Consider the following 25,860-nt stretch of genomic DNA (forward strand, 5'->3'; position numbering starts at 1 on the left):
TCATGCTTGGACATAACGGTTTTCAGTTTCTTCTGATGAAAGAGGAAACGACTTTGTAGTTTTCAAAATCTCAGTCTAGCAGGACCACCTTGGTTTAATCCCATATACTCCTTCAATGTTAGCCCATGAACGTGATCGTGTTGGTTCCAGGAAATAAGTTCAGAGTGAGACATCTGTCGCGTGGCAGCTCTGTTTGGAGGAACGCGAGAGAGTAGCAAAGTCAGATCGGTGACGCGAACTCGGTACTTTTTCAGGTCACCAAAACGTGCGCTGCACCGGGGAAACCAATCCTTCACCGGTCCTGTCAAGCCAAGGCCGGCTGTATGAATGAGAGCTCGCTTATTAGCGCCGTCACGGCGTCATCCCACGTTTCCTGGCAGACCATCCACTTCCTGACAGACTTTTAACATATCCAAGGTGTGCCAATGGAAATGCAAGTCTGTGCCACTATTATTCCCAGCATCCAAATACCAAAACAGCCACTGCATCGGTTTAAAACGAAGATAAACCCCTTTACAGTAAAAGCTGACATTTTTTAAGTGCGCTTTCAAAACAGCAGTACATTCAAATAACCGATTTCCTACAAATGTTATCGTCACGCAGCGAAAAGGTTATTTTTGACAGATTTCTTTCTCCATTCCGACTAACGTGACGCTGATTCATGACTTTTAGTCTCGCTGATATGAATGGACTCAGCAGCTTATAACACCGTCGAGTGAAAACGGCTGTGAATGAAGCGAGCAGGCGATTAAGGAGGAGACAAGTGTGAACTCTTCCCTTGTTTCCTAAAGGACCTGGGTGTTCCACTCTCACCCATCCCTCACGTTTCTACTCCCCCCCTTGTAAAAAAAAAAAAAAAAAAAAAAAAAACAGATACGGGGGGAGGAGGAGTCGGGTGAGAGGGAAAAAATGAAGTCAATTATACGACACCCCGGCTCTCCTAACCTCCCTCCTCTCCCTTCTGCTACTACTACAGCTGGTGGCTCCTCATGCGCCGCGGCGCTGCGAAGCCTTCACCGGGCACACCGGCTCCAGTCCGTAGGCATGTCGGCTGGGGGCTCTGACGGGACGGCGGAGAGGCCAGCAGGTAGGGGCTCCGGCTTGACGACGTTGTGGTTATTGTGGGTAGCTTAGCTTTGCTTCTTTTTAATATATTCTTTGGGGCAACTACTTTTCCCCTTCAATTAGCTGAAAAAATAAATTAAGCACTAGTGGTATGCCTTCTTCCACGAATTAGTTCTGAACTTCTTTCGTCCCTTGACGTGTTTTTTCTTAAACGGCAAGTTAGGTTATATTGAGTGAAGGTTACTTAAAAAAAAAAAAGAACTTTACAGGGACATTGAGGACATTGAGAGCAGACGACCTCACAGCGGCAGTAACGATAACACTTAACCGAGTGGCAGCAGTCGCAGTAGCCTTGCTGGACCAGCCGCTACAGTGCGTCGCACCGGTGTCTCGAGCAGCTGGCACCTGCCTCCTAAAACCGAACGCGTCGGCTGGCAACGCGCGTGACACCCTCTCCATTCATTCCCGTACTATGTGGTGCTCGTTTCCGGGGAGGGGGACGCGAGTGGAGGGGGGCAGCTTTATCGGCAAACTTCGCACTCACGATAAAAACACGTCACTGTAACCATGACGACGAATGCATCCCAAAAGCCCAGAAATACTTTTACACTTTGCTAACAAGCGGTTCCTTTGCGAAAACCCGTCGTCTTCTCGAAGCCTGGTGCTAATATTAATATTTGCCTAACCTTCACCAAACTGGCCTCGGGGAGCTTATATTGTCACGTGGTTCCTCGAGATTTGCCCCCCCAACATTCTTTCTCGTTCAGCTTCTTTCAGAAACTGGGTCAGTAGATCAGTAGAGCAGCTCTGCCTTCGGTGTGCAGCAGAGGGAAGCAGTCGCTCCCTGCCGTTTCCGAGCCGTGCCAAGAAGCACAGAGGAATGTCAGCTACCAAACCCTTCAGTTCAAATAATGCAGACTAACGGCGGGATATTAAAACACAAAGGGGTTAAACCATCACCGGAACTTTTTTTAAAAACTTGAACCACGGTGGTCTAAGTGCTAACATTCTGGTAAACACAGTACAATGCACAGGAGTAAATCATTACAGGGCGTAAATACGTCTCAAAAATATGTTTCAGTGCTAGCTACATTCATGGAAGACTAGGTCAATTCTAGGTACTGAAAAGAAATCATACAGTTTATATAAAATGTGCAAAGACACTTGATGTAAACCCCTTACGTTATTTAATTCAAAATACAATCTAAAATTATGACGAGAATATGAAAGAGCTATTGTCAAATACCACATTAAAAGTACAACTCCTGAAAACGAACAAAAAGTAGCCTCTTGTTTAGATTAAATGGCAGGTCTGCGAATGTATCGCGCTTTTCCTCAGTATGCTATTTTGACACGAACAGTAGGTAACACAGGTGTTACTAATGACATTAGTGGTATTCTGTTTGGGTCAAAGCCCTGGTTAAATGGATTAGTAACACCTGTGTTTACTTGTTATTTTCTCTCAAACTAGCCACTGTGAGTAAGGTGCATTATGTATATGTGAAAACTAAAATTTTCAATTTTCTCGCCCTCCTTTTGTCTTTCGTGCTCATGCATATGCATTTGGCCCTTTGTTGTTTTACAAAAGCTAATCTTAAGTACAGCCATTCGGGATGCAAATATAACATCACCATGTAAATAGTGTGGATTAACTTATTTCATGGTAGTAAAGCTATTAGCTCTGTGCTAACAGGCTATCACAATGACAACATGCATGAAAATATAAAGCCCTCTCAAGCCATACATAACCCAATTTTCCTCTGTAAATCCATATATTTCAAATGGTCCTGTCAGTATTTTAAAGTACAGCACTGTAATCATTTACTGTAAATGTTGAAACCGTCACATTAACTCTCTACCCTAATCCCACACAATCTAGCCCCTAAAATGTTTAACTACACGCAACTGTTCACAAACTTTTAAATACAAGATTTCATCTTCAAACTGATTGTTACTGTTAGGCAGTTAATTAAGTAAGTATGTTTAAATGGGGTAGATGCTGTTCTTAAAACACATGATCAAAATACTTTAATACTGTGTGATTTGCTCTATAAATACCTCAATTAAAGAATCATAGACTCAGATATTATTTTGTTGTGAACATAAACCTATTTTTTGGTAAACTGTACATTGACCTCAGTATAGGTTAAAAACGCATGCTTTGTAACAGAATAGCCCTTGTGCCACTTGTAAAAGAATATTCTCTTATTGCAAAACATCCTTAGCAATAGCATGTACTGGTTTTAGCGGTTGTAGGAAATTGTAGGTCAGTTGACCAGAAATAACCCAGAACATATTGCACTGTAACTGTAGGATTTAGGGCTTGACTTCTCTGCATCCATCCAAAACTACAACCCTGCTATTATGTTATGTTACCAGAAGTACGCAGAGACACTGAGCCTTGGAATAATGTGACATTTATTTTATTATGCACATTATGAAATGAAATGCAGTCCAGTAAAACACCTCTGCTATCAATTCTGATTCAATAAAGCTTCTACATTTTCAGCTTTTGTCATCTAAATGAATCTAATGGGTGGTTATTGTGTACTGAACTGTATAACATCTAAACATGGTTTTAACAGGGTTAACTCAAAAAAAAAAAAACTGGGGCACAGTATTAAATCAAATGGGTTTAATTTCTCAAATGAGTAAAATTGTGTAAAGATACACAAAAGGTCGTATTTATCTGTGCAGTGTAATAAATGAGTGCCTAATAACCAATTTAAACCAATCACCTTGCTCTTTGTTGTGTAAACCAGATAGTTTATAGCAATGGAAAAATTACGAGGCATTGAGCCACAGAACATACCCTTCTTTACAGGTTCAAAAGACCACGACTGATACATTCATGTGCTGCTGCTGGTTGAAAATACTGAAGTTAAGCTTCAGTATTCAGCTGAGATAGAAGGTGGTGCTTCCCCCCCCCCCCCCCCCCCCTTGTCATCATTTTCCATGTTTTTTGTGTCTTTCTGTTCATTTTAAGTCTCACTGCATGTATTTTTGTTGTGTTTTGCTACCTCTTTGTATTAGTTTTGTGTATTTTAGTACTCCATTGTAGTTAACGTTTAACTGGAGTTATTCTGTGTCTTTGTAGTTATTTTGTTTCTTGTCATAGTGTTGTGTCTCTTAGCAGTCATTTGGTTACTCTTTATAGTTATTTCTGCTTGTTTCTTCTCATTGTATATCTCTTTGTAATTAACTTGTCTTTTGTGGTTATTTTGTCTCTTTGTTGTTATTATGTATCTTTGTAATGATTTAGTATCATTTTGAAGTCCTGTGTCATTGTGTAGTTGTTTAGTGTCTATTTCTACTTACCTTGTGTTTCTTTCTACTTATTTTACATTTCTTTGTAGTTATTTTGTTTCCCTTTTAGTAGCTGTGTCTTTGTGGTAATTCTCATTAAATTTGTGAAATGTCAAGTTCAAATTTGAATGGAATCAGCCTATTGTGAATGAAATGTCATCAACTATTTACAAGTTCAAATAGTATCAAATATTTTAAGGTAACCAAAGCAACAATAATTCCTTTCTTTGTTCTTAATAACAGGCAGTCATTCAGTCACTTGGTATGAAACTAAATTGATCAAGATATGCGAGAAGTGATATTTTTAATCAAATTTTGTTTTCCTTCGGCTGTCCTGTTAGGATTGCCTCCCTTCTGTGTGGATCTCTGTTCATTTTCTGTGTGTACCTTTTTGTCCTGCCTCTCCCATTCATCTTTTCTACACTCTAAAAAGATTAAAGTTCCACACTCATCACGCTTCTATCCTTATTCTAATGACAAAACATTAGCAATTAACCCCCCCCCCCCCCCCCCCACATAGCAGCAAATATTTTAATTTCAGTAACTGCTGAATTTAAAAGTGTTGAAAGTGGCCAAAAAGGAATAAAAAGTGTTCAAACGTGTTTGATTTATTTGTTTTAAAGATATCATGTCCTCTTGTGTGATGTTTTTGACCTCTGGTGTGACAGCCCCTGTACGTCACACTTGTGGACATTTTCTGAAAGCACCTTTATGTTTTTGTGCCAGCATGGTATGGAAAACCTGTCATTACTAGTTGGTAAGATAATTTGCATCATATCCATAATTGTGTTGTTTAAAGCCGCATATTCTGAGCTTAAGTGCAAAGTCCCAGTTAGTGTTTGGTGTCAATATGTTTAGGTAATGGTTTCATCACAGCTTAAAAGCCTTCCAGTAGCTAGTTATCTGCAAGCCCCTGCTGTCCACACAATTAGGGCTACATTTATTTTTTGTTTATTTGTCTTATGTGGGAGAGTCATCGTTTTTAGCTTATCAAGAAAATGGCTACGTGTTGGTTTATAACGTATTAAATTAGAGTAACTGTGCTACTGTAAGTGGTGTATTATAGTTTTTTTAGGGTATCAACAAACTAAATCAGGCCATATACAAACTTTTGTCCCTCAACCGCAGGTAAGACCCAAATGAAGACTTAGAGAAAAAGTGATCCTTTGGTGTGGGTGATGTAGAGCCAGAGCATAAAAAAATAATAACAAAGAACTCAAACATAAATCACACCCACAAAAAGAAACTGTGAGCTCACAAAAGACCCCAAAACATCCCCACCTCCAAATACCTTGAAGTGATTCAAGTGGTACACTTAAAGGTGGAGAAGTGCATATAGGTCATATCATGCTGACTCTGTTTCATACTGAGTTACACTCCTGTGCATTTCCACCACAGGTGGTGGCCTGTGTTTCTGCGTTTCAGTAATATGGTATGTCATCTGCTACCCTGCAGGCTTGGCCTCTCGTCAGTACTCTAGTCACGACTGGTGCTCTCGGCTTGGGCGTGACTCAGTGTTGACCGTCTAGACGTGCACTTTGCACCGATAAAAGCAAGGGGCATTGCTTTAAATATGACTTGGTAGTGCTGGTGCAGGTGGCAGGAGAACACATTTCTTGACTAACAAAGAAAGGGGAAAAAAAAGTGTGTGGTGCAGCAACTAGCAGTGAAAAGCCATGGTGGGTGGAAGTGAGAGCCGGCAAGTGTCACTCCCACATTCCACTTTTGCGTCAGTGATGACCCACTAAACTCCTCTGGAGGGATTAATGAAAATGATGTCAATATCATTAAAGTTCAGTCCGGCCCTGATCTCATAGTAAGAGTTTTTGTTGATAGTGAAAGCTTGCTGTGCTTGTTAGTGGGACACATGTACGTGAGAAAAGGGTCACTGTGACCACCTCTGGGTTTTCTGTTAAAAATAAACTTTTATTTACAATATGTATTATTGTACTTTAAAGATTCAAACATAAAATGGGTTTTTTGTTCAGTTTGAGTATTGTGCTAGTTGCTTTTCTTCACCTAGATACGTGTCTGTCACTTTATCAAAACGTTTTTCCTCACAAATAGATGTCATACTTTATAGAATGGGATCCCCGAGTAAGAAGTAGGTCAGTGTTACAGTATTATATAAGCATTAGTGAATACAATGGGCCAAACCCTATTTACTCTCACGTGCCTCTGAAATTCACAAACTGCAGGAGTGCATAGCATGGGGGTTTGGCGCCATGTAACGGCAACTTTTAGCCAGTGCATCAAAAGTTTGCCTAGAAACAGAATGTGTGTATCAAAATTGGCAAGAAAGCAAGGCAAAATGGGAAAAATAAATGAGCTGTCCAGTTATAAAATTGTTTTTGCGTCAGCCTTTAAAGTGAGCATTCCTGGCTGAGATTTCAGCCTTTAAAAATACTTTCCGCCTGTTAATGCAGAAAAAAACTATATGAGTCATTCTGATGGTGCTCATTTTCAAAAAGACAAACAATTTGTGTATGTTCAAAAATGTAATTTGTAAACAGCAAAACACAGTAAAACAGTTGAGTTTGTTAACCTTCAAAACTCAAATTAAGCATTATTTTTTCGCTCATAAATGTAGATGAAAAAAGTCTTTAGCCTCAAATAAGTAATAAACTTTGCAGTAAACTAAATAAAGTCTCCTCCTTTTAGTCACATACCACTGATATACCAGATACCTGGGTGATGATTTTTGACTGTCAGAATAATCTCAACGTGTTTTTTAAGATCTTTAATGGTATTTTCATTTGATATAAGGTCAACTCATTAAAATCAGAAACCCCAGCCTCCATTCATTCATTCATAGTGTAAACAGAGCAAGCGTTATTAGAAAGATCAGGGTTGTTGTACTGTGTTCTTTTGTACCTTCTCACATCACTGTGGTGCTTGTTTTCATGTATCAGATCCTGCAGCAGAGGATGAAGGGCCAAGCCAAGCAGGCTCCTTGCTGCCAGCTGTCGAGCTGCCAAGGAAACGAAAGGGAGATGTGGAGGAGAGGTCAGACGCGCATGTACAGTAAGAGCAGTGTTATGTTGTCTAAGAAGAAAAAACAAACTCTGAGACATTTCACTCTTGTTTATGCCTGTAGTTAAAATGATATGGTACAATGTACACAAACTAAATGACGCACCGTTTGTCCAACACAGGCAAAGCCTTGACATCCAAATGGACGATGACCTCAGCAGGTACGTTGAGTCGTCGGCTGTATCTGCATACCATTGTGTTAGACCGTGCTGAAAAAAGAATTTGATTTTTGATGCTTTCATTTGCAGATCTGAAGGGGAGGATCAGCAAGTCAAAATGAAATGCTTCAGGTGATTCTATTTTTATATCAAACGACTGCGCCGTCTGTGGCTTTAAAAAAAAAGTCTCCTGTAGCTTTCCTTGGTCTCATTTAGTTTAAGATGTCAGCTATTTAAAACCCTAATGACTTAGACAGTCTTAAAATAGCTCCATTACAATTTCCAGGTAATTATTTTTGTCCCCAGAAAAGACACAGCAGGTAGTAATGTAGCTATGCATTCCCCTTTCAAGTTCTAAGATACAGACTGTCTGATGGCTGAATGTGCCTACAGGGAGCCTCACCGTCAAATTGAGAAGCGGCGGAGAGACAAAATGAACAATCTGATTGATGAGCTGGCTGCCATGATCCCTGCCTGTCAGCCCATGGCTCGAAAGCTCGACAAACTCACTGTGCTGCGGAAGGCTGTGCAGCACTTGAAAGCCCTCAAAGGTACTTCTTAACCCACGTGGTGATTTAAGTGGTCAGTAATGTTGATTTTTGTCACTCTAAAAGCTCCTGTGCTTTCAGCTGGGATGGGCAGCGCCTTTTCAGAAACCACCTGCAAGCCTTCCATCCTGCCTCACGATGACCTAAGACACCTTCTGCTGAGGGTAGGTCCTCGTACGTGTGTTTCATTAACGCTTTTATGCTTTTATTAACACGTCTTTCTGTGTATCTACCAGGCTGCCGATGGTTTCCTTTTAGTCGTAAGTTGTGACCGGGCGAAAATCCTGTTCATCTCCGAATCCGTCTCCAAGATCCTCAACTTTAACCGGGTGTGTTACCCTCCCACCACACAACTTGCAACATTCAGTTACTGGTTGCAGCTTTCTCTTTTTCTGAATGTTAGCAAAATGAAGGTGTAAAAGTACAGATCGGTAAAACTGAACAAAGTACCTCACAAAATTTGTAAAATAATTAGGTCCTATATTATATATATAGGACCTAATTATATATATATATATATATATATATATATATATATATATATATATATATATATATATATATATATATATATATATATACATATTTATATATATATATATATATATATATATATATATACACACCTCTTTTTTAACAATATAATTTAATAAAAGTATTATAATTTATTAATTTAAGTTCAGCATAACTTGAGAAGGTCTCACGTCTCCTAAAGAGTCTTCCACATTTCAGCTTGTAGTCTGTATGCTGTTGATTTTAGCTTGCTCCAGCTTATTTAGTGCCTATAACATTAAATGAAATGAGGTGCTGCTGCCAATCACTGAAAAAAGAGGCTTGCAAAAGGTTTCTATAGTATGCAATGTTTCATTGTTTTCATGCAGTGATGTTATCTCCAAAGTTACCTGCGTTATAACCAAGGCTATTATGATATTAGATTTTCACTACATGATTGTTGTGGCTCCACAGTTGTTATTGCATTTGCCTAACATTAAAGATCGATGATTTGGAAACATAAATATCTCCAATCAGGAACGGCCTCTGGTATATAATCTACACTGAATATGTGAGGCAAGTGAAGAGAGTCTGGAGCCGTAACAATTTTACACTAATATCAATATTAATCTATCAATATTATATTATCAATAGAATATTAATATTTCACTCTTTAGTTGTCAGTACAGTTAGTGTTGGCTATTAACGATGCAGTTAGTTGTATATGACAACACCTTCATGCTGACCATTTATATTCACATGTACTGTCAGGAATTGCTTTTAAAAAAAGGTCATTAAATGACCTTAAATTTAAAAAGATTAAAAATGTAGTTTTTAGTTGCGCAGTTGCCCAGCATCAAATGACAGGTATAGTAACATTTAGAAGATGAAGAGCCAGAGATTTCCCTCAGGGGATGGTGGAGCCCAAAAATAGAACAAAAGTGGATTGATCATCACCAGATAAAGGCTAATGTTGCTTCCTGTTTGCAGTAAGTGTAAGTAACCAACCTCTTGGCTTTTGTTAAATCAAGGAAACAATATGAAAACTTTTTTTTAACCTTTTGGACTCTCAGAGTAGAAGTTTAAAGTTTTATATTTTTATTTTTATGATTTTTTTTTTAGAATAAATTCATTTGTAAATGTTGCACACTATCCACAGTCCTTTGTGGCTGAACTAAATCTTTACAACTCAGTGTTCACATAAATTGTTGTTCAGTATGAAGCATTTTATTGATGCTCTGATGAAGACTCAGCACTGCAAGTAAAAGTTAACAATCAAGGCAATGCCCTGATGTTTCTGCACAGCTAGTAATCTCTAAGCTTTGATACATTTTTGAAAGTATCTCTGTAGTGCATGCTTTGCAGGATGAAGTCACACCTGCTCTACAGTCTCAACTTTAAGACTCACTGTGTGCAAGCAGAGAGCAATGATGATTAGGAGGGATAGCAAAGAAAAGCTTCTAAGAAACTAGTCCATGTCTGCATGGCAGTGGATTTTGTACAGGGAGATAACATCACTGAAAGTGAAAAAAAGGCACAGCATGGAAGAAATCTGTCTTGATTTAGCTGCTAATGTACAGTGTATAATGGTTGGCTGCCACTTCCAAACAAAAACGTTTGAATAGCAGTTGGGTGGGGATTCTGTGCTCACAGCCAAGGCTGTGTACCTATGATATCAGCCCTTACTTAGACCATACAGAGCAGTGGAAACAACTGCATTTAAGACTAAAACTTTATATTTTGCTCTTCTTTTCCAATCACCTCCAAGTGGTCACAGCCGATGGCTGCCCCTCCCTGATCCTGGTTCAACTGGAGGTTTCTTCCTGTTAAAGGGAGTTTTTCTTTCCCACTGTTGCCAAGTGCTTGCTCAAAGGAACTTGTCTGATTTTGGGGTTTTTTTCTGTATTATCGTAGGGTCTTTACCTTACAATATAAAGTGCCTTGAGGCGCTGTAGTTGTGACTTAGTGCTATGTAAAAAACTAAATGAAATTGAATTTACTAAACATTAAAAAGCTGAGTAAATAGATGTACAACATTTGTATTCACAGTTGGAACTGACTGGGCAGAGCTTGTTTGATTTCATCCACCACAAAGACATCAACAAAGTGAAGGAACAGCTGTCTTCGTCAGAGATGTACCCGCGTCAGCGTCTTCTTGACGCAGCAAGTGAGTCCACCGGAGCTCCAGTATTGTGCAAAGGTCCTGAGCCACGCCTCATTTCCTGATTTCTTCCAAGGAGACAGCCTTTCTTGTGATTTCTTTTCAACATGGTCTTGAGCAACAGTTCCTCTCTTTTTTTGCTAAAGCTGATAGTTTGAGCTGGGTCAGGTGACCCTGAACTATCCCTTAGAAATGCTCCCATAGGCACTGTGCACTTCTTCACCACTCGCCTCTTTTCAGTGTCCACTGTTTATACAATACTGCAGCATGTTATTATATTTTTGTCTTCTTTCTCCCTTTGCACTGGTTCTCTTTTCTCCTCTGTTTCTTTTCTTTTTTTGTTTTCCCTTCAATTATAACTGATTGCAGCACATGGCTACCGTTCCCTAAACCTGCTTCTGCCGGAGGTTTCTTCCAGTTAAAAGGGAGTTTTTCCTTCCCACTGTCACCAAGTGGTTGTTCATAGGGGGTTGCTTCATTGTTTGAGTCTCACCTAGAGTATTGTAGGGTCTTAATCTTACAATATAAAGCACAGTGAGGTGACTTTTCTTATGATTCTGCACTATATAAATAAAATTGAGTTGAAACAAAAAAAGGAACCTAACTCAGTGTGCTTAGGTGAGGTGTACACAGAGTGACAGTGTGTATACAGACAATTTATCAGTCAAGTTGGAAATTGTATCTTTAGCCACTTTGTTACTAGCACCCTGATGCCAGTAACAGGGTAGGAAAAACCACAAATTCAGGTTTTTTTTTTTAATTTATGAAAAATAAAAATGATAACACAATTTAACAGTCATCAAATAGTATGTTTGCACCAACCAAGAGCTATTAGGCATCTCTGACATAATTTCACATATCCTGTCATGGTGTGCAGTGTGCCTTAAAAGAAAACTGAGAAAAACTAAACAAGTGGACAATATGAAACAATATAAAGGAGTGGCAGCCCTAAAAACTATCTACAGCAGATGAACAGTATCTAAATGTCATGTCATAAAGAAAGTGATCACAAGATCTTGACATAACTGATCAAATTATGAATACAGACAAGAATCGTAAAAAAACAGAATGGCCAGATTTTTGTCTGATTAGGAATATCTGATTGGTTCAGTTTCAGTAAAAGCATACCTGAACAGAAAAACATACAATAAAACTGAAACGGCGGGGCAGCCGGTGTGTTTGTGATGTGGTCCCAAGTGCAGACATGGAAGGAGACGGAACTGAATCTTAACAAAAAACGTTTATTTGGCCAAAAAACATGAATACAAAACAAGGCAAAAATGAGCAGGGCCAAAATTTAAATTAAAACCTAAACTGGGAAAAGCTAGGCTGTGGAAACTATGAAAAACGAGACATGAACATGATTCTGAGCAGGAGTATGGGAGTAACTAGCTGAACAGAATCATGAGGTACCTGGAATCGGAGGAGGGAAAACAGACACACCAGCAATGAACAAAGGGAGACAGAGGACTTAAATACACAGGAGGGTATTGAGGGAAGTGGAAACATCTGAGGAAACACAGCTGACACAAATAATCATGACGCCACAGGGGAAGCAAAACTAAACACACTGAACATGGAAACAAGACTTTCAAAATAAAACAGGAAACATGGAGAGACATGAACTGGGACACGCAAGCTTGACTCAAAAGACAGAGAGAGGGAGCGAGAGAGACACACACAAGGGGAACCTACACAGACGAGATGATAACACATGACAAACAGAAAAAGACTCATAAACAAGGAGACATGGATGATAACATAAACTAGACTGAAACTCAACTAAATCCTGACTAATAATAACAACACAAGAACTTAACATTAATGCAATCTAACATAAGAAAAACTAAAATACAAAATAAACTCAAAACCCTGGGTCACAGCCCCTGACAAAAACACTACCAGTCATGGATTGGCCTCCCCTGAACCTGGACTTTATGGAAGCAGTATGGGATCAACCTAAGAGAGAAAGGAACAAAAGGAAGCCAGCATCTAAAGGAGAGCTTTGAACATCAAGAAGCCTGGAGAAGTGCTCATGAACACTAAAGATGGTTGACTTAAAAAGAGAGTTCAAGCTGTGTTGAAGAATAAAGGTGGCCATGCCAAATATTGACTTTCAGGCTTGTTGGAATTGAACAACCTTTGTTTTTGCCTTATATGCTTTATTTTCATGCAAGTTTCCACATTTCAGTTAATTGCTATTTATTTTCTTAGGAAAATGTAAAGGAATGAGTGGTGGCTTGAGTGTTTTGCACAGTAGTCTGTATGAGATGATGTTTAGAAAAACAGAATAAGCACTACGTGTCCCAGTCACGAATGTGGTCCTTCTGTGTGCAGCTGGGGTTCAGGTCCAGGTGGATGCTCCTGTCAGAGCGACCCACTTAACCACCGGAGCTCGGCGATCCTTCTTCTGCCGCATGAAGCACAGTCGACTGACAGAGAAACATGAAGACAAACACTCGCTGCCCACAGCTTCAAAAAAGAAAGGTGGGTTCAGTCTGGAGGTGGCACGACGTGTAGATATGAAGTATCAATTAATAATCGATGTGCTGTGAATATGCTGGTGAAACATGAAGGCTCAAGCAACTGCACCAGTCTAATATTGTTGCTTATCGAATTTAGATTCAGTGAACACACACACACACACACACACACACACACACACACACACACACACACACACACACACACACACACACACACACACTGGCTCTATTCATAGCTTCAGACAGAGCTACTTTGGAGTGTTTTGTTTATCTTGCGCTGCTCTGATGAGAGCACTTAAGGTGATTCAGCTGCGAGAAACAGCCCGAGTGAGTTATTTATTGAATAGACTGAAACTATTCCACTTTGTATAAACGCTCAGGTTCAGTCCTGGTCCTGCAGAGCTAAAGAGATGAGGAAGAGGTTAGAAGATGCCTACCAAAAAGATTATATATTAAAATAAAATGAATTAAAATATATGATATGTTAATATAAAAATATATATATATACATATTTAAATATGTCTGTAAGCAATGAGGCCAAAATTTAGGCAGCTGCAGGAAATCAAGCAAATGGAGTGAACTTAGTGTTTTTGCCCTGTCTAGTTTGCATGTTGGGGAAGTAAAGAAATTATCTTATTAAAATTTGGTGGAGAGGTGGATGAGAGTGGCTTTTCTCTTCACCTTTTCTCTAGTTCTATGGAGCTGCTTCTTAAGCTACTAATTCTGTAGATACTTGTATGTTTTCACATCAACAGTGACTTAAATAAAGAAACAAACATGATTGCATAAAGACATTTTTTTTCTAGTCTTAGATGCCACAATTTAAAACATGTTGTTTTGCACAGTAAGTAGGTCACTGTTAGCCATTGTGTAATCACAAAATTAGTAGCTGGTCAAACTCTGCTAACTGTGCAGCAGAAAATGAAGCTTTGGTGCCATTCAGTGGAAAAACCAAGCAACTGCCTTACAGTCCGTTACAGCAGCGGTCCCCAACCCCGGGCCACGGAGTCAGAGTCGAGAGTTGAAGCTCTGGTGTGAAATTTGTGGTTTTCAGGGTTTTTATCTTTTTTTTTCCATTATTTTTTTAATAATTGTTTTTATTGTTAACTCGGGTTCCCTGGGTCTTTTCCCATGTGTTATGAATTAATCTTTTGTTTTTGGTATTTTTATTTTGTTGTATTTATCTGCGACACCTTAAAGGCCAGTCCGTGAAAATATTTTTGGACATAAACCGGTCTGTGGTGCAAAAAAGGTTGGGGACCGCTGCGTCACAGTCTACAGTACATTGTAGGCTTCAGTATGATTTTCTCACTTACATTTTAAAATAATTAGGAATATTTTAATGTTATTTAGTAGCATTATTTATCCATCAATCTATTTTCTTAACTGACAATCTGATTTACTATCATGAAGATGCTGAAGCACATCATAGCTGTCATAAGGTGAGAGGCAGGGTGCTCCAGCTCATCACAGGGCTCACTTTCACTCCTGCTTTATTTTAAGTGTATACAACTCTGATGTGCTGTATCTTATTCCTGAGTGACATGGATTTGATTTATGTACCAATATTACTGAAACACAGGCAGTCATGTGAAGAGGAAAGCACACCCTCCTTAACTTGTGTGGTTTTATATATCAGCACATAATGCAAAAAAGCCCATTCGCTCTTTATAGGTTGCCGAAGCAGTGTGTGGAAAAGGAAACACACTCTGTGATTCAGCAGCTTGTAGAAGCACTTTTAGCAGCCATAACTTAGAGCAATGGTTTTCTGTGTGACTTCGTCCACGTCTCACTTTGTTGTGGAGGAATTCTGGCGCACTCTTGTTTCTAACATTACTTTAGTTTACTGAAGTTTGCAGGCATTTGTTCATGCACAGCCACAGCATTTAAGTTGGGTTGAGATCTGGTGATTTTTTTTTAATCATATCCTGATACATAAAACCTTTGATATGAAAAGGAGGGGGGGGGGGATTTCTTGTTCACATGACTGTGAGTTATACTGTTAAGCACTGTTCTCATGTTTGCTTTTTCTTGTTTAAAAGAATCCACATGAGAAATTCAGAAGTCAAACCTCTCTTTGACAGGCTTACTGTCTGAAACCAGAGGAACTGGCCCACCCAGTTTCTGGTTTTCTGTAAAAAGCCTAAACAAATATGAACCCACGTACTGAAACTTAAACAATACCTGTAGATTTTTGTCTTCAGGTAAGCTGTAATGGCAGCTGTGAATGAATGTAATGCATTAAAGCATGTTGTTTTTATTTAACATGGAGTGACGTTTGAAGGAGTAGCTGCTTCCTCATGTTGCCTGAAAAATAAGCTGGATTGTTGAAACCACAGTAGCGCCAGGTCTGATTTTATGTTCTGTGCCACTAAATATACACAGTTCACCCAAAACACAATCTAAAAATACTAGAAAGGATATTGTATCATACACATGACTTGTTTTCTACCCGCAGACGCTTACAGATTCTGCACACTGCACTGCACCGGGTACATGCGGAGCTGGCCGAGCAGCCAGCTGGACTCGCTGGAGGCCGACGCCGACAAGGAAAGCTCGACCCTGACGTGCCTGGTGACCATGTGCCGCCTCTACTCTCACGCGTCCCATCAGCCTTCCAAAGACATCAACGTCAAGCCCACTGAGTTCGTCACTCGCTGTGCGATTGACGGCAAGTTCACTTTTGTAGATCAACAGTGAGTTTCCCCTTTCTAACTACGTCCATGTGCACCATGTATCTTTCCGCCGTGAGTCATGGATTTGTTGTGCGCACGCAGTTCTGCTGAGAAAAGAATGGCAGAGGCGTTGCGTGGTGGGGAGGCCTCTGAGCGCAGCAGCGTGAGATTTGTCGGTTGGACTGTCAGTGGAGATAATCATTTCTGTGTCTGCCGTTGTTTCTCAGAAAGACCTGAGCATCTTGAGGGCATCACGTGAAAATCTCTTCTCATTTTTTGGGAAGTAATTTCACAACACAAGTATAGTGAATCACTTTATTAAATGAATTACCCATGTGTGTGACTGATGAATGTTACATGAGAGGCTTATTTATACTATGCTAACACTTTATGATAAGGGAGGCGAAAACTTTCTTAGTTGCCGAAGAACGAATCAGGAATGCCTTAATGAATATTTACTAAAAAACAAGCCTACTTCACAGTACCATATCACCCTAGTAGAGCCTTGACTGACTGCTGGCTTACTTGAATACTTACTAGAGTATTTAAAAGTACCCTAGCTTTCAGCTGTCAGGCCTCTCTTCTGTGACACCAGCTCCTAGTTTGGATTCAGAAGACAGACACTGTCTCTCCTTTCAAGATTAGACTTAAAACTATAGTTCGGGCTGGATCAGGTGACCCTCCCTTAGTTATGTTACAATAGACCTAGACTGCTGTGCCTGTGAGGCACTGACTGCTTCTTCTTTTTGCTCTGTATATGTTTATACACCATCTAATCATTAGTTATTACTAATTACTATTATTAATTACCCTGGCTTGACTCTCTTCCACAGTGTGTCTTTGATCTGTCTTCCTCCCCTCCTCTCACCCCCAACCAGATGGCTGCCCCTCCCTGAGCCTGATTCTGCTGGAGGTTTCTTCCTGTTAAAAGGGAGTTTTTCCTTCCCAAGTTTTTGCTCATGTGGGGTTGTGTGACTGTTGAGGTTTTCTCTGTATTATCGTAGGATCTTAATCGTACTTAAAGGGGCTTGAAGTGACTGTTTTTGAATGAAATGAATTGAACTGAACATATGCTATTTCAGTGGCGTGTCAAGTATGAATTAGTTCATAACTGTCTGGAAGCTAATCTCCCTGTTTCTTCATTAGCCTTCCTGATCAACTCTGAGCAAAATGTAACCACTTATTTATTACATATTATCCAAAATTCCAATCAATTTCAGTCAGATTTTTTTGCTATGTAGCAAATAAACCATCCACAAATATGACATAAACCCATTTGTGTTTAATGGCTGAATATTTTGGTTTCATGAAACATACATTAAATGACGTTATTAATAGCATTTTTTAGACATGAAGCAAAGGAAAAGTCATAACCAGAATGACAGTTAGTCTTTTCTCAGATAGTGGGTGACAGATCAACTTTGCAGGATGGTTATTGGCCCCCTATGTTTTTCCTGAAAAAAGGATTTAACAGTCTTTGCTCTGTGGTAAGATAAAATGAACTGTATCGCCAACAAACAGCAACACACAGAGGTTCCAGCATTATCTCCTTCACTAATGTGGATTTGTAATTCATCACTGAACATCCACTTCATCCACTATCACCCCGTCTCTGTTGTCACTGTAATCTTGTTTTCTCCAGTTATTTTTTTTAAGCTTTTCTGGATGTAATCACGTCATTCAGCCCATTTCTTCCAGTTGTGACACTAACACAGACGTCCTTTTCTCTTTTCTGTTTTTCATTTGTTTTGTTGTCCATTTTCGAGGCATATTGCTTAATTTTTCTATTCTGATGCTTTGTTGACCTCCGTCTAACCGTATCTTTTCTTTCTATTATCTTCTAATTTACTTTTACTTGCTCTGAATTTTAGGCACAGGTGAACTGAATATGAGTATCTAAATATGATGATTAGAGTCTCAACAAGGCAATAATTGTAAAGACAATCATCGCGTAACTGCATTGTTACCCTGGAGTACAAAAGTAGTTGGTAATTTTCGAGTAATGTTTAAGTTGTGTTCTGTTACAGTAGATCCTCCACAGTAACTATGAATCATGACTCTTTTTGGCAGCACAGAAAGAGTAACACGCTAATGAATAAATAGTTAGTGGAGGGGTTTTGTGCAGGTTTTGGATCTGGAGTTATTAAGAAAGTATTAACTACAGCCCGTCCAATAAAGGATTTTTAAGACCAGTTCCGATATTGGTTATTGGTGATTGAGGAATCTAATGGATTGCTGATGGGGGTTTTTTTTTCGCCCAGATGTACGAAACATAACATTTCCCTAACATTCATCCACACTCTGTCCAGCTCTGATCCGATCAGTTGATCACTGTATTTGTAGTATTTGAAACATATATTGCCAACAGGGAAGTGGCACAGTGCCCTGTGGTGGACAAACTGTGTAATGCCAACATTCATATCATAGCTGAAGGTTGTTTTTTTTCTATTTCTCCTTTTTAAAATTAATTTTTAAATTAATTTAAATTAATTTATCGGCTATTGCTGATACCACTAGACTGCCAAATACAGTAGCTAATAATTAAATAGAGAAATCTGTTAGCTCTAGTCCTAACGAACAACTTTGTTAGCGATCAGATTGCTCCTGATTCGTTCTTTGTTTGTTTGCAGGTGACTAAGCAAATTTTTGTGTCCCTTTTTGTGAAGTGTTATCTATTCTGTATTTGCTTTTGTTCCATTTTCCTCTGCTATTTTTAATTGGCACAATCCTGAGAGGCAGTGAAAGAAGCAAGACCAGAATCACTAAACTCCATCTTTTTCCTCTCTTTTTTTCCCTCAGAGCCACAACCGTCATTGGTTATTTGCCGCAGGAAGTTCTCGGCACATCCTGCTATGAGTACTTTCACCAAGATGACCTACAGCACCTTGCAGGAAAGCACAGGCAAGGTAATGGAGCAAAGCCACAACTGGTGCCAAACTGAATCTATGCTAAAATAAGTGTAGCTCAGTTTGTCTTCAGGTCAGAAGGAATGGAAAAGGAAAGCGCTCGTAGTGACTTTTTTCACTTTGCTTTGTGATGACATGTGTCAAATCTTTTGGCAGTGCTTCGAAGCAAAGAGAAGATTGAGACACAGTGCTACAAGTTTAAAACAAAATACGGCTCCTACGTTTCCCTCCAAAGTCAGTGGTTTAGTTTCACAAATCCATGGACCAAAGAAGTTGAGTTTATCGTGTCTTTAAATAGGGTTATTTCGTAAGTACCGATTGCTGTCGTTTCAACTTTATTGTTGCTCTTTCATATGCACCATGCTGCCGTAATAAAGCTTTTAATACAACTCTGTTCTGGATGAAGCAGTTAAAATACTCCATTGCACCAACAGGGGGGCCGGTCACACAAAAGATGAGGAGGAGGCAGGCAGCTCAAAGGCACTCCAGGGTAAGAGATGCACACAGAGCCGTGTATTCATCATGCTGTCATGTGTCTTTTTTGTTTGAGCTTTTTTTTGTCCTCCTGCCTTAAAAGACGACATAAAGCAAATACCAGTAATTCCCGGCTTCTCCAGTGGCACCGGCACAATGATCTACGCTGGCAGCATAGGGACCCAAATCGCAAATGAGCTCATCGACTCCTACAGGTACAGTCTGTCAACTCTCTGTCTGTCAAGGCTCGATGAATTTAAAATCATGTTGCTTTTCTTCATAGAAAGGCATCATATTTTCTGATAGATGCTCCAATAAATCTTAACATTTGGTACAAAAACATCCAGAATAACCCTGAAAGCCCATTTGTGATAAATCCAATGTTTTACTTACCTGGATGATTGAGCATGCATCAAGACCCAATGTTTTATAATTTTTTTGACAGGGTGAACTCATCTCCATCAAGCGGAGCTTCGAGTCCGTTTGGCCCAGCCCAGGAGAAATGTCCACTGGTGTCCCCACAAACCAACAGGAGTGTGAGTGACCTAAATCATAGGACAGGCAACTTTCCTACTGTTACTAACAGTAACCATGAAGCACCAGCTGGAATCAGTTTGCTTGGTGTGCTGCTGGGGTTAATTTATTCATAATATTTCATCCTTTAGTTTATAGTTTTTGCACTTTTTTGAACTTCTGGCATTTTTTTTGAAATCCTGAATCTTTACTGTTTGGATTTGGAGGAATGGTGAGATTCATTTTCCGGTGAAACATTAGGAGTATTTCTCATTATGGTCGATCATGTTATGGAAATTTGGATAAACATGTCATTTTAATGGGGGCCACCTTACAGCAGGAAGGTTCCTGGTTTGAACCTCGTGGTTGGCTAAGGCCTTTGAGTATGGAGTTTGGACGTACTCGCTGTGCTTCCTCTGGCAACTTCAGTATTTCTCTCAGAGTAAATAAACCTGCATGCTTGGCCACTTAGTGGCCTAAAGTGGGCCTAAATTCAATAAGCAGTTAGTAAAATGGATGAATAGATGGCTGGATGGTGACATGGGGAGGTCCGATATTGTGACTAAATTCACAATAATACTTTTATAATTGTCTAAAGTGTCAGGATTTGTCAGTATGCCATTACTTTACATAATGCAAAGCTCTGAACTGTACTTCCACCACAGCATCCTCACAAGGTGTATCATCATCCCCATAGACAAGAAACTCTTCAAATGTAGGAGGAGATGTGTGTGAGAAAGACGAAAGCAGCTTGTTTTCCTGAGTTTAATTACACACTTCAGTGGAGAAAGGTGAAACGCGGGGTCCTGCACGCTGTTTTAATGTATAATGGCTTGTTGCAGGCATCCAGCAGAGAGGAGGCAGCAGGCAGTTCATCACAGTCCCAGTCCCAGTCTGACTCAAGGACGGCAGCAGGGACGAGCAGCTCAACTTCTGAAAGTGCAGGTACTCCCAGCAAGACCATCACAAACACGCTCTGTTAACAGTTTCTGTCTTTTCTTTTTCCTGTACTGCAGTCTGCAGTGAAGGACAAGAGTAACTGGGCGCCACTTTATATTTTGTATTAGTAAATACCTCGGCTGTTTATGGTATGCATCCCACTTGTGATTTCACAGCTGCAGGCCAAGAAGAAGATGTAAGCATTACAATCCAAGTTTAGGCAAATGCGACACAGAAAAGACAGTTTCTTCTGTAACTTTGCCAAAACAAAAGAAGCTAACTGAAACCAGCTAACCTAGCAGCTCCCACAAGCTAATGGTAAAATGCTACTTTAAAATGAGCATTTTAAATAGCAAAAATGAGCAAACTAAAATTATTGACGAGCTTGTTGGTCATTATTTAAAAAGAGTAACATATTATTCATTATTATTATTTTAAAGCTATGCACTATGTTACTTACATCACTTATTAAATTATGTTAGCGTTGCTTAGAGATGCGTTGGCACATAAAAGTAAATAAATTAAATACAAGCTGGACACAGAGCCATGCCCTAGATTGTTTTTTTCATTTTTAAAGACAACAGCAGCGTAAACCAGTCCAGACAGCAAATATTGTTTCCCACAGCAGTTGTACTGTAGGAACATTTCTAGCCCATCACTGCTGAAGCTCAGGCTCCGGCTGCTTGACTTGACGTCACTCTATGTTCTTTACCGCTTTACCGGACACTGTTAAAGGTGTTATTTTTTTCTCAGATCTCATTTTTTGTTTTGCTCTGTTTCACTCAGGTGAGCCCTCCCAGCTGGACCTGGACAGCATGGTGGTGCCAGGCCTGAGCAGCTTCAGCAGCGACGAGGCTGCCATGGCGGTCATCATGAGCTTGCTGGAGACGGACGTGAACATGGGTCAATCAGGGGAGTTGGAGGATTTACACTGGCCTTTCTAGAGGGTGCTCAGACTCTCGGCCTCGCTCTCTATTACAGCTGAAAACTAGGCGGTTCAGTTCATTCTGATCTGCCTGATACCTGAACTGGCCTTGCACAATCGAACCTACAGGACTTGTACCAAAAGTCACAACATGTCAGACTTGAGGACTGCTGAACAGGAAGTGTACAGGAAGTGTTGTGACTATGATTAGCTTGCGGGTACTTGGTTTTTGCTTGAAAGAAGGTCTGGTTGAAGATCCCTTGGAGCCTGCGGTGATACAGTGTCTTCCTTAGTAACACTTGTGCATCCTGAATAGGGGTTGGAGTCGAGACCTTCAACAGCAGGGAGATCTATTTGCTCTGCTGCCCTTAGTCACCAAGGCCACCAAGGTCTGGAGGAGCATAGAAGTCCTGTAATGTGCAGTGCTGCTACAGAAACCTCAAACATTGACATTTGTGGAACCTTTGGTACAGTTTTAGGAATGACTTGTTTTTCATACATGGTCTGATTGTTCAATTTTTTTATTGTATGTTAAAGATTCCCATCAGACACATTTTAAGTAAAAGTAAAAAAAAAAGAAAAAAGAAAAAACTGATGAGTAAATTGCTGAAGAAGGTTAAAAAGAATGTCTACGTTTTAGCTCCTTGATTAAGAACTGCAGCTAAATATGTACAAATCGGGGCACCACAGTCCTTGAACAACCACTACTGGTTCAGCTACATTTCATTTTGGACATGCCCAGGACAGCCACGCAGTGTGGGGAGAGTTAAAAACACTGTGTCACATATAAATACTGTTACCTAAAATTCTGCAGTGATTCACAAATGCCAAATTTTTGTAAGATCATAATTGCAGGAGAAAAAAAGTTAATCACCTTGTAGTTTCTCTATAAAAAAAAAACAACCTACTGCTTAATTAGTATTATTTAAGTATTTTGTAAATTCTTCATTCTCCATCGCACTTCACAAACCTGTAGTGGCAGTAATGGGGTGAAGAAAACAACACAAACTAGATGGACTGCTTTATTTCAGCAGACACTGCTGAGGACATGCAGATCATGGGCTTTATTTGATAACAGACTATCAGAATTGCGAGATTGCCAAAGACACCCAGCGCTTTGAATCACACGTACTGTATTATTTAAAAGAAATTGTGTTCATTCCTAATCATTTGTGTACACAAATGATCCAGAAGTGTGTCTGATTTTTGCTTCTACTGAGCTAGCCGAGTACTTTTGTCACCTAATCAGACCACATGAGCAAAGATTCTTGGTTTACACTTAGAGACAATCAAAGAATTCTAACAATAATGTGGTTAAAAGGTTTCACATTATTATCTAGTACAATCAACACACAGATTCCAACTTTGACAATTAGCTAGCGATGGGGCTACTAGCAAGGATCGCTAATGCTACGAGGACCTACGAAGGGAATGTGTTTCAAGGAGAACGCTTTACTTCAGGACTGTTTTTATTAAAATAAATACTTGAATATTGAATACTGTTTACAGTTCTGATTGCTGAATGAATGGTAGGAATGGTAGACTCTGTAGTCTTTATAAATTTCTTACATATGTACCAAATGTCTGACCACCTGGTTTCTCATTTAACAGGAAGAAGCTAAACCCTAGTAATAAATCAGCTTCACATTTAACAGTTTAACCACACAAAACAAAGTTGTATGGAAAGAATATCATGTGGAAGTGTGACTTTACAAATCACAGTCATGTATTTACGGTTTAGAGAAATGTGATTACGGCCTCCTTGTAAAAATCCATAGATTAAGTAAAAGAGAACACAAAGAAAACAAAATGGAAGGGTGTTTATATTCAGTATGTAACATAAAGCTGGTAAAATCTATGTTTCTATTATGAATTAACACTAAAGGATGAAGTTGAAGTCAGGCTGTAGTGTTTGCCCGTTAACAGAGACGTTCTAACATGATGCTAACGTGATCTCTTGTACAATGAACTCCTTTGAGGAGCCAAAGGACTCTGAGGACAGATTTCCTTTGTTTTGACCCCAGAATATCAGCATAGAAATTAGCTGTGATATTTGTATAGTAGAGCCACTCATGAATAATCTCAACATTGTAGGTAGCTCAGATATACTGTCATTTGCTGTCAGAGGTCAGAATGCAAGCGGACGTTTAGATTTGAGCAAAAGCTGTAGCCACAGTCATTACCGAGCTTACTCTGAGGTTATGAGAGTGAAAGTAAAGGTGAATTTTAGTTTAATTTGCAGTGACTGGCCTCAGTATAGCTCATGTAGAGTCTGGTTATACCACTAGTTCATCAAATCTTGAAAGTATAATGTGACTCTGTTGCCTTGAATGCATGTCGCATCTGACGGGGTTCAGTTGGAAGTCACGAGTAAGACGCTCTTTTTGGCTTTACAAGGAAAACTCACCACATACTTTTGCCATCTGTGCCATGTGAAATGGACATTGAAGCATGATGAACATGCCCTGCTATCAAAGACAAAGTGTCTGATGTTTGTATGTGATAACTGTTGTCATTGTATCTGCTGTAACAGAGCTGAGGGGGAAGACTTTGTCAGTAAAATAGCATTTTTAAGTAATTGTCCCAACAGTTTTTTTCATTTTAAAATTAAGGTCTTTATTTGATACCAGTGCCAAAATAGTTTTGCACAGTAATTACATCCATGCTTGAAAGTTTTTAAAGCATGAATTTGCCAATATGGTGAAGACAGTGAACTATTTCATTCATTTTTTTAAATAATATTAATATACAACCACTTACAAAAGGACTCAAATCTCACAAACAACACAGATAATGATGTCATATTATCCACAGAGTTATTCCATTAGACATTTAAAATAATTTCTTTACAAAGAAGAGGAAGCAAACAATGAAGAAAATAACCAATAAGGAAAAGAGAACGTGAAAATGAAAAATTATGCTCCATTTTTAAGAACAGCTTTTATTTTTAATATAGAGAAATTTTTATGTAACACATTCATTTACAGTTATGTATAACATTTAATTATATAACATGTCAACTACTACTTATAAAAATATTAATTACCAACAACATTATTACCATATGCTGTGTAGGAGACAAGTGACACCAAATTGAAATGAACTATTAGAAAAAATGTAAAATTTTTGTGTGACATACAGATGTCGTCTCAGAACAAAAGCAGATAATCATTAATATTATACTGTTAGGAACAGTTTTGGCTTACAGGAGCAGATTTAGATATGTTCAACTTCGGTTCAGTTCAATATGAACATCGGACACTACAACAATATACCAGGAAGCCTGCTTCCTTTAACACTGGGATTTTTATAAATGGCAACTATTTTTTTCTCTCTGTGCCTAAACTTCAAGATAACCTTAGATTACAATATAACTAGTTTTGGTTCATTTTTTATGTTCATCTCTGTAATAGATTTAAAATATAACAACCACAACACAACCAAAGCTGAAACTCTGCTTTAAATCGAGGCTTTAAGCAAAAACACTAGATTGCAATTGTTACATTTTTTCAGCAGACGTTCCTCTTTTCATATGGTATAGGTATAGGTTGATTTTCTATAAGATCAACCTCTGGTATGGGCTGATCTTGTGGTGAACTCTCTCTGCTTGCTCTCCTAAGTCTTCTTTTTATGGTACACTTGGAAAAATTTGATGTCTCTCTCCTGGTAAGTATTCTTAAGTTAGCTGGATGTTCTGAAATGGGTTGTTTTTACGATGGAGAGGATCTTCGATCATCCACCAGTGTTGGAGGGGTTGAACAGAAACAACAAAATCTTTACCTTAAAGTTTGAGGTCCGGACTTCAGTTACATCTTTGTCATTTAATTTTAAATTAAAGTATAGACCTAACTGTACTTCATCACATTCTGACATATTCTGTTACTCTTCAGTGCAGTTTTTAAGCACAGCCACCTGTTGTATTTGAGTGGGTCTATGATGCAATAGAGAAGTGCTATACTCCTCAAGCTTACATGACATGCCCACTTTAGTATGTTTTAGGGCACCAAGGGACAAAACGCTTTTAGGCCTAATTAATATCACCTGTTAGGACACTTTGAAACTTTGCTGTGCATAAGTGGAATGTAAACGGTATAAGTAGTGACTGTAGTTTCTAACAGTGTCAAAACATACTCTGTGTTTTTGCAGATTTGGAACTTTCTTCATCGCCAAAGCCTTTA

General features: G+C 39.1%; 1 protein-coding gene across 2 annotated transcripts; it reads left to right on the forward strand.

The window, feature by feature from the left end:
* Window positions 1–872: 872 nt before the first annotated feature.
* LOC134646785 (basic helix-loop-helix ARNT-like protein 2) lies at window positions 873–24,256 on the forward strand. 2 transcript variants are annotated; one of them, XM_063500715.1, is made up of 17 exons: window positions 873–1,087; window positions 7,284–7,395; window positions 7,527–7,565; window positions 7,653–7,694; window positions 7,956–8,113; window positions 8,192–8,274; window positions 8,347–8,439; window positions 10,652–10,769; window positions 13,101–13,250; window positions 15,709–15,946; window positions 18,725–18,831; window positions 18,988–19,138; window positions 19,266–19,321; window positions 19,409–19,520; window positions 19,751–19,841; window positions 20,661–20,763; window positions 21,544–24,256. In XM_063500715.1, exons 1-17 carry the CDS (start codon window positions 910–912, stop codon window positions 21,699–21,701), a joined length of 1,989 nt encoding a protein of 662 aa, XP_063356785.1. In that variant the 5' UTR covers window positions 873–909; the 3' UTR covers window positions 21,702–24,256. The 2 variants fall into 2 exon arrangements, with proteins under 2 accessions (XP_063356785.1, XP_063356786.1); XM_063500716.1 differs by having other exon boundaries at window positions 7,284–7,377.
* The last annotated feature ends 1,604 nt before the right edge of the window (window positions 24,257–25,860 follow it).

Source organism: Pelmatolapia mariae, linkage group LG17 (assembly GCF_036321145.2).
Source record: "Pelmatolapia mariae isolate MD_Pm_ZW linkage group LG17, Pm_UMD_F_2, whole genome shotgun sequence".
NCBI classification, from domain to species: Eukaryota; Metazoa; Chordata; class Actinopteri; order Cichliformes; family Cichlidae; genus Pelmatolapia; species Pelmatolapia mariae.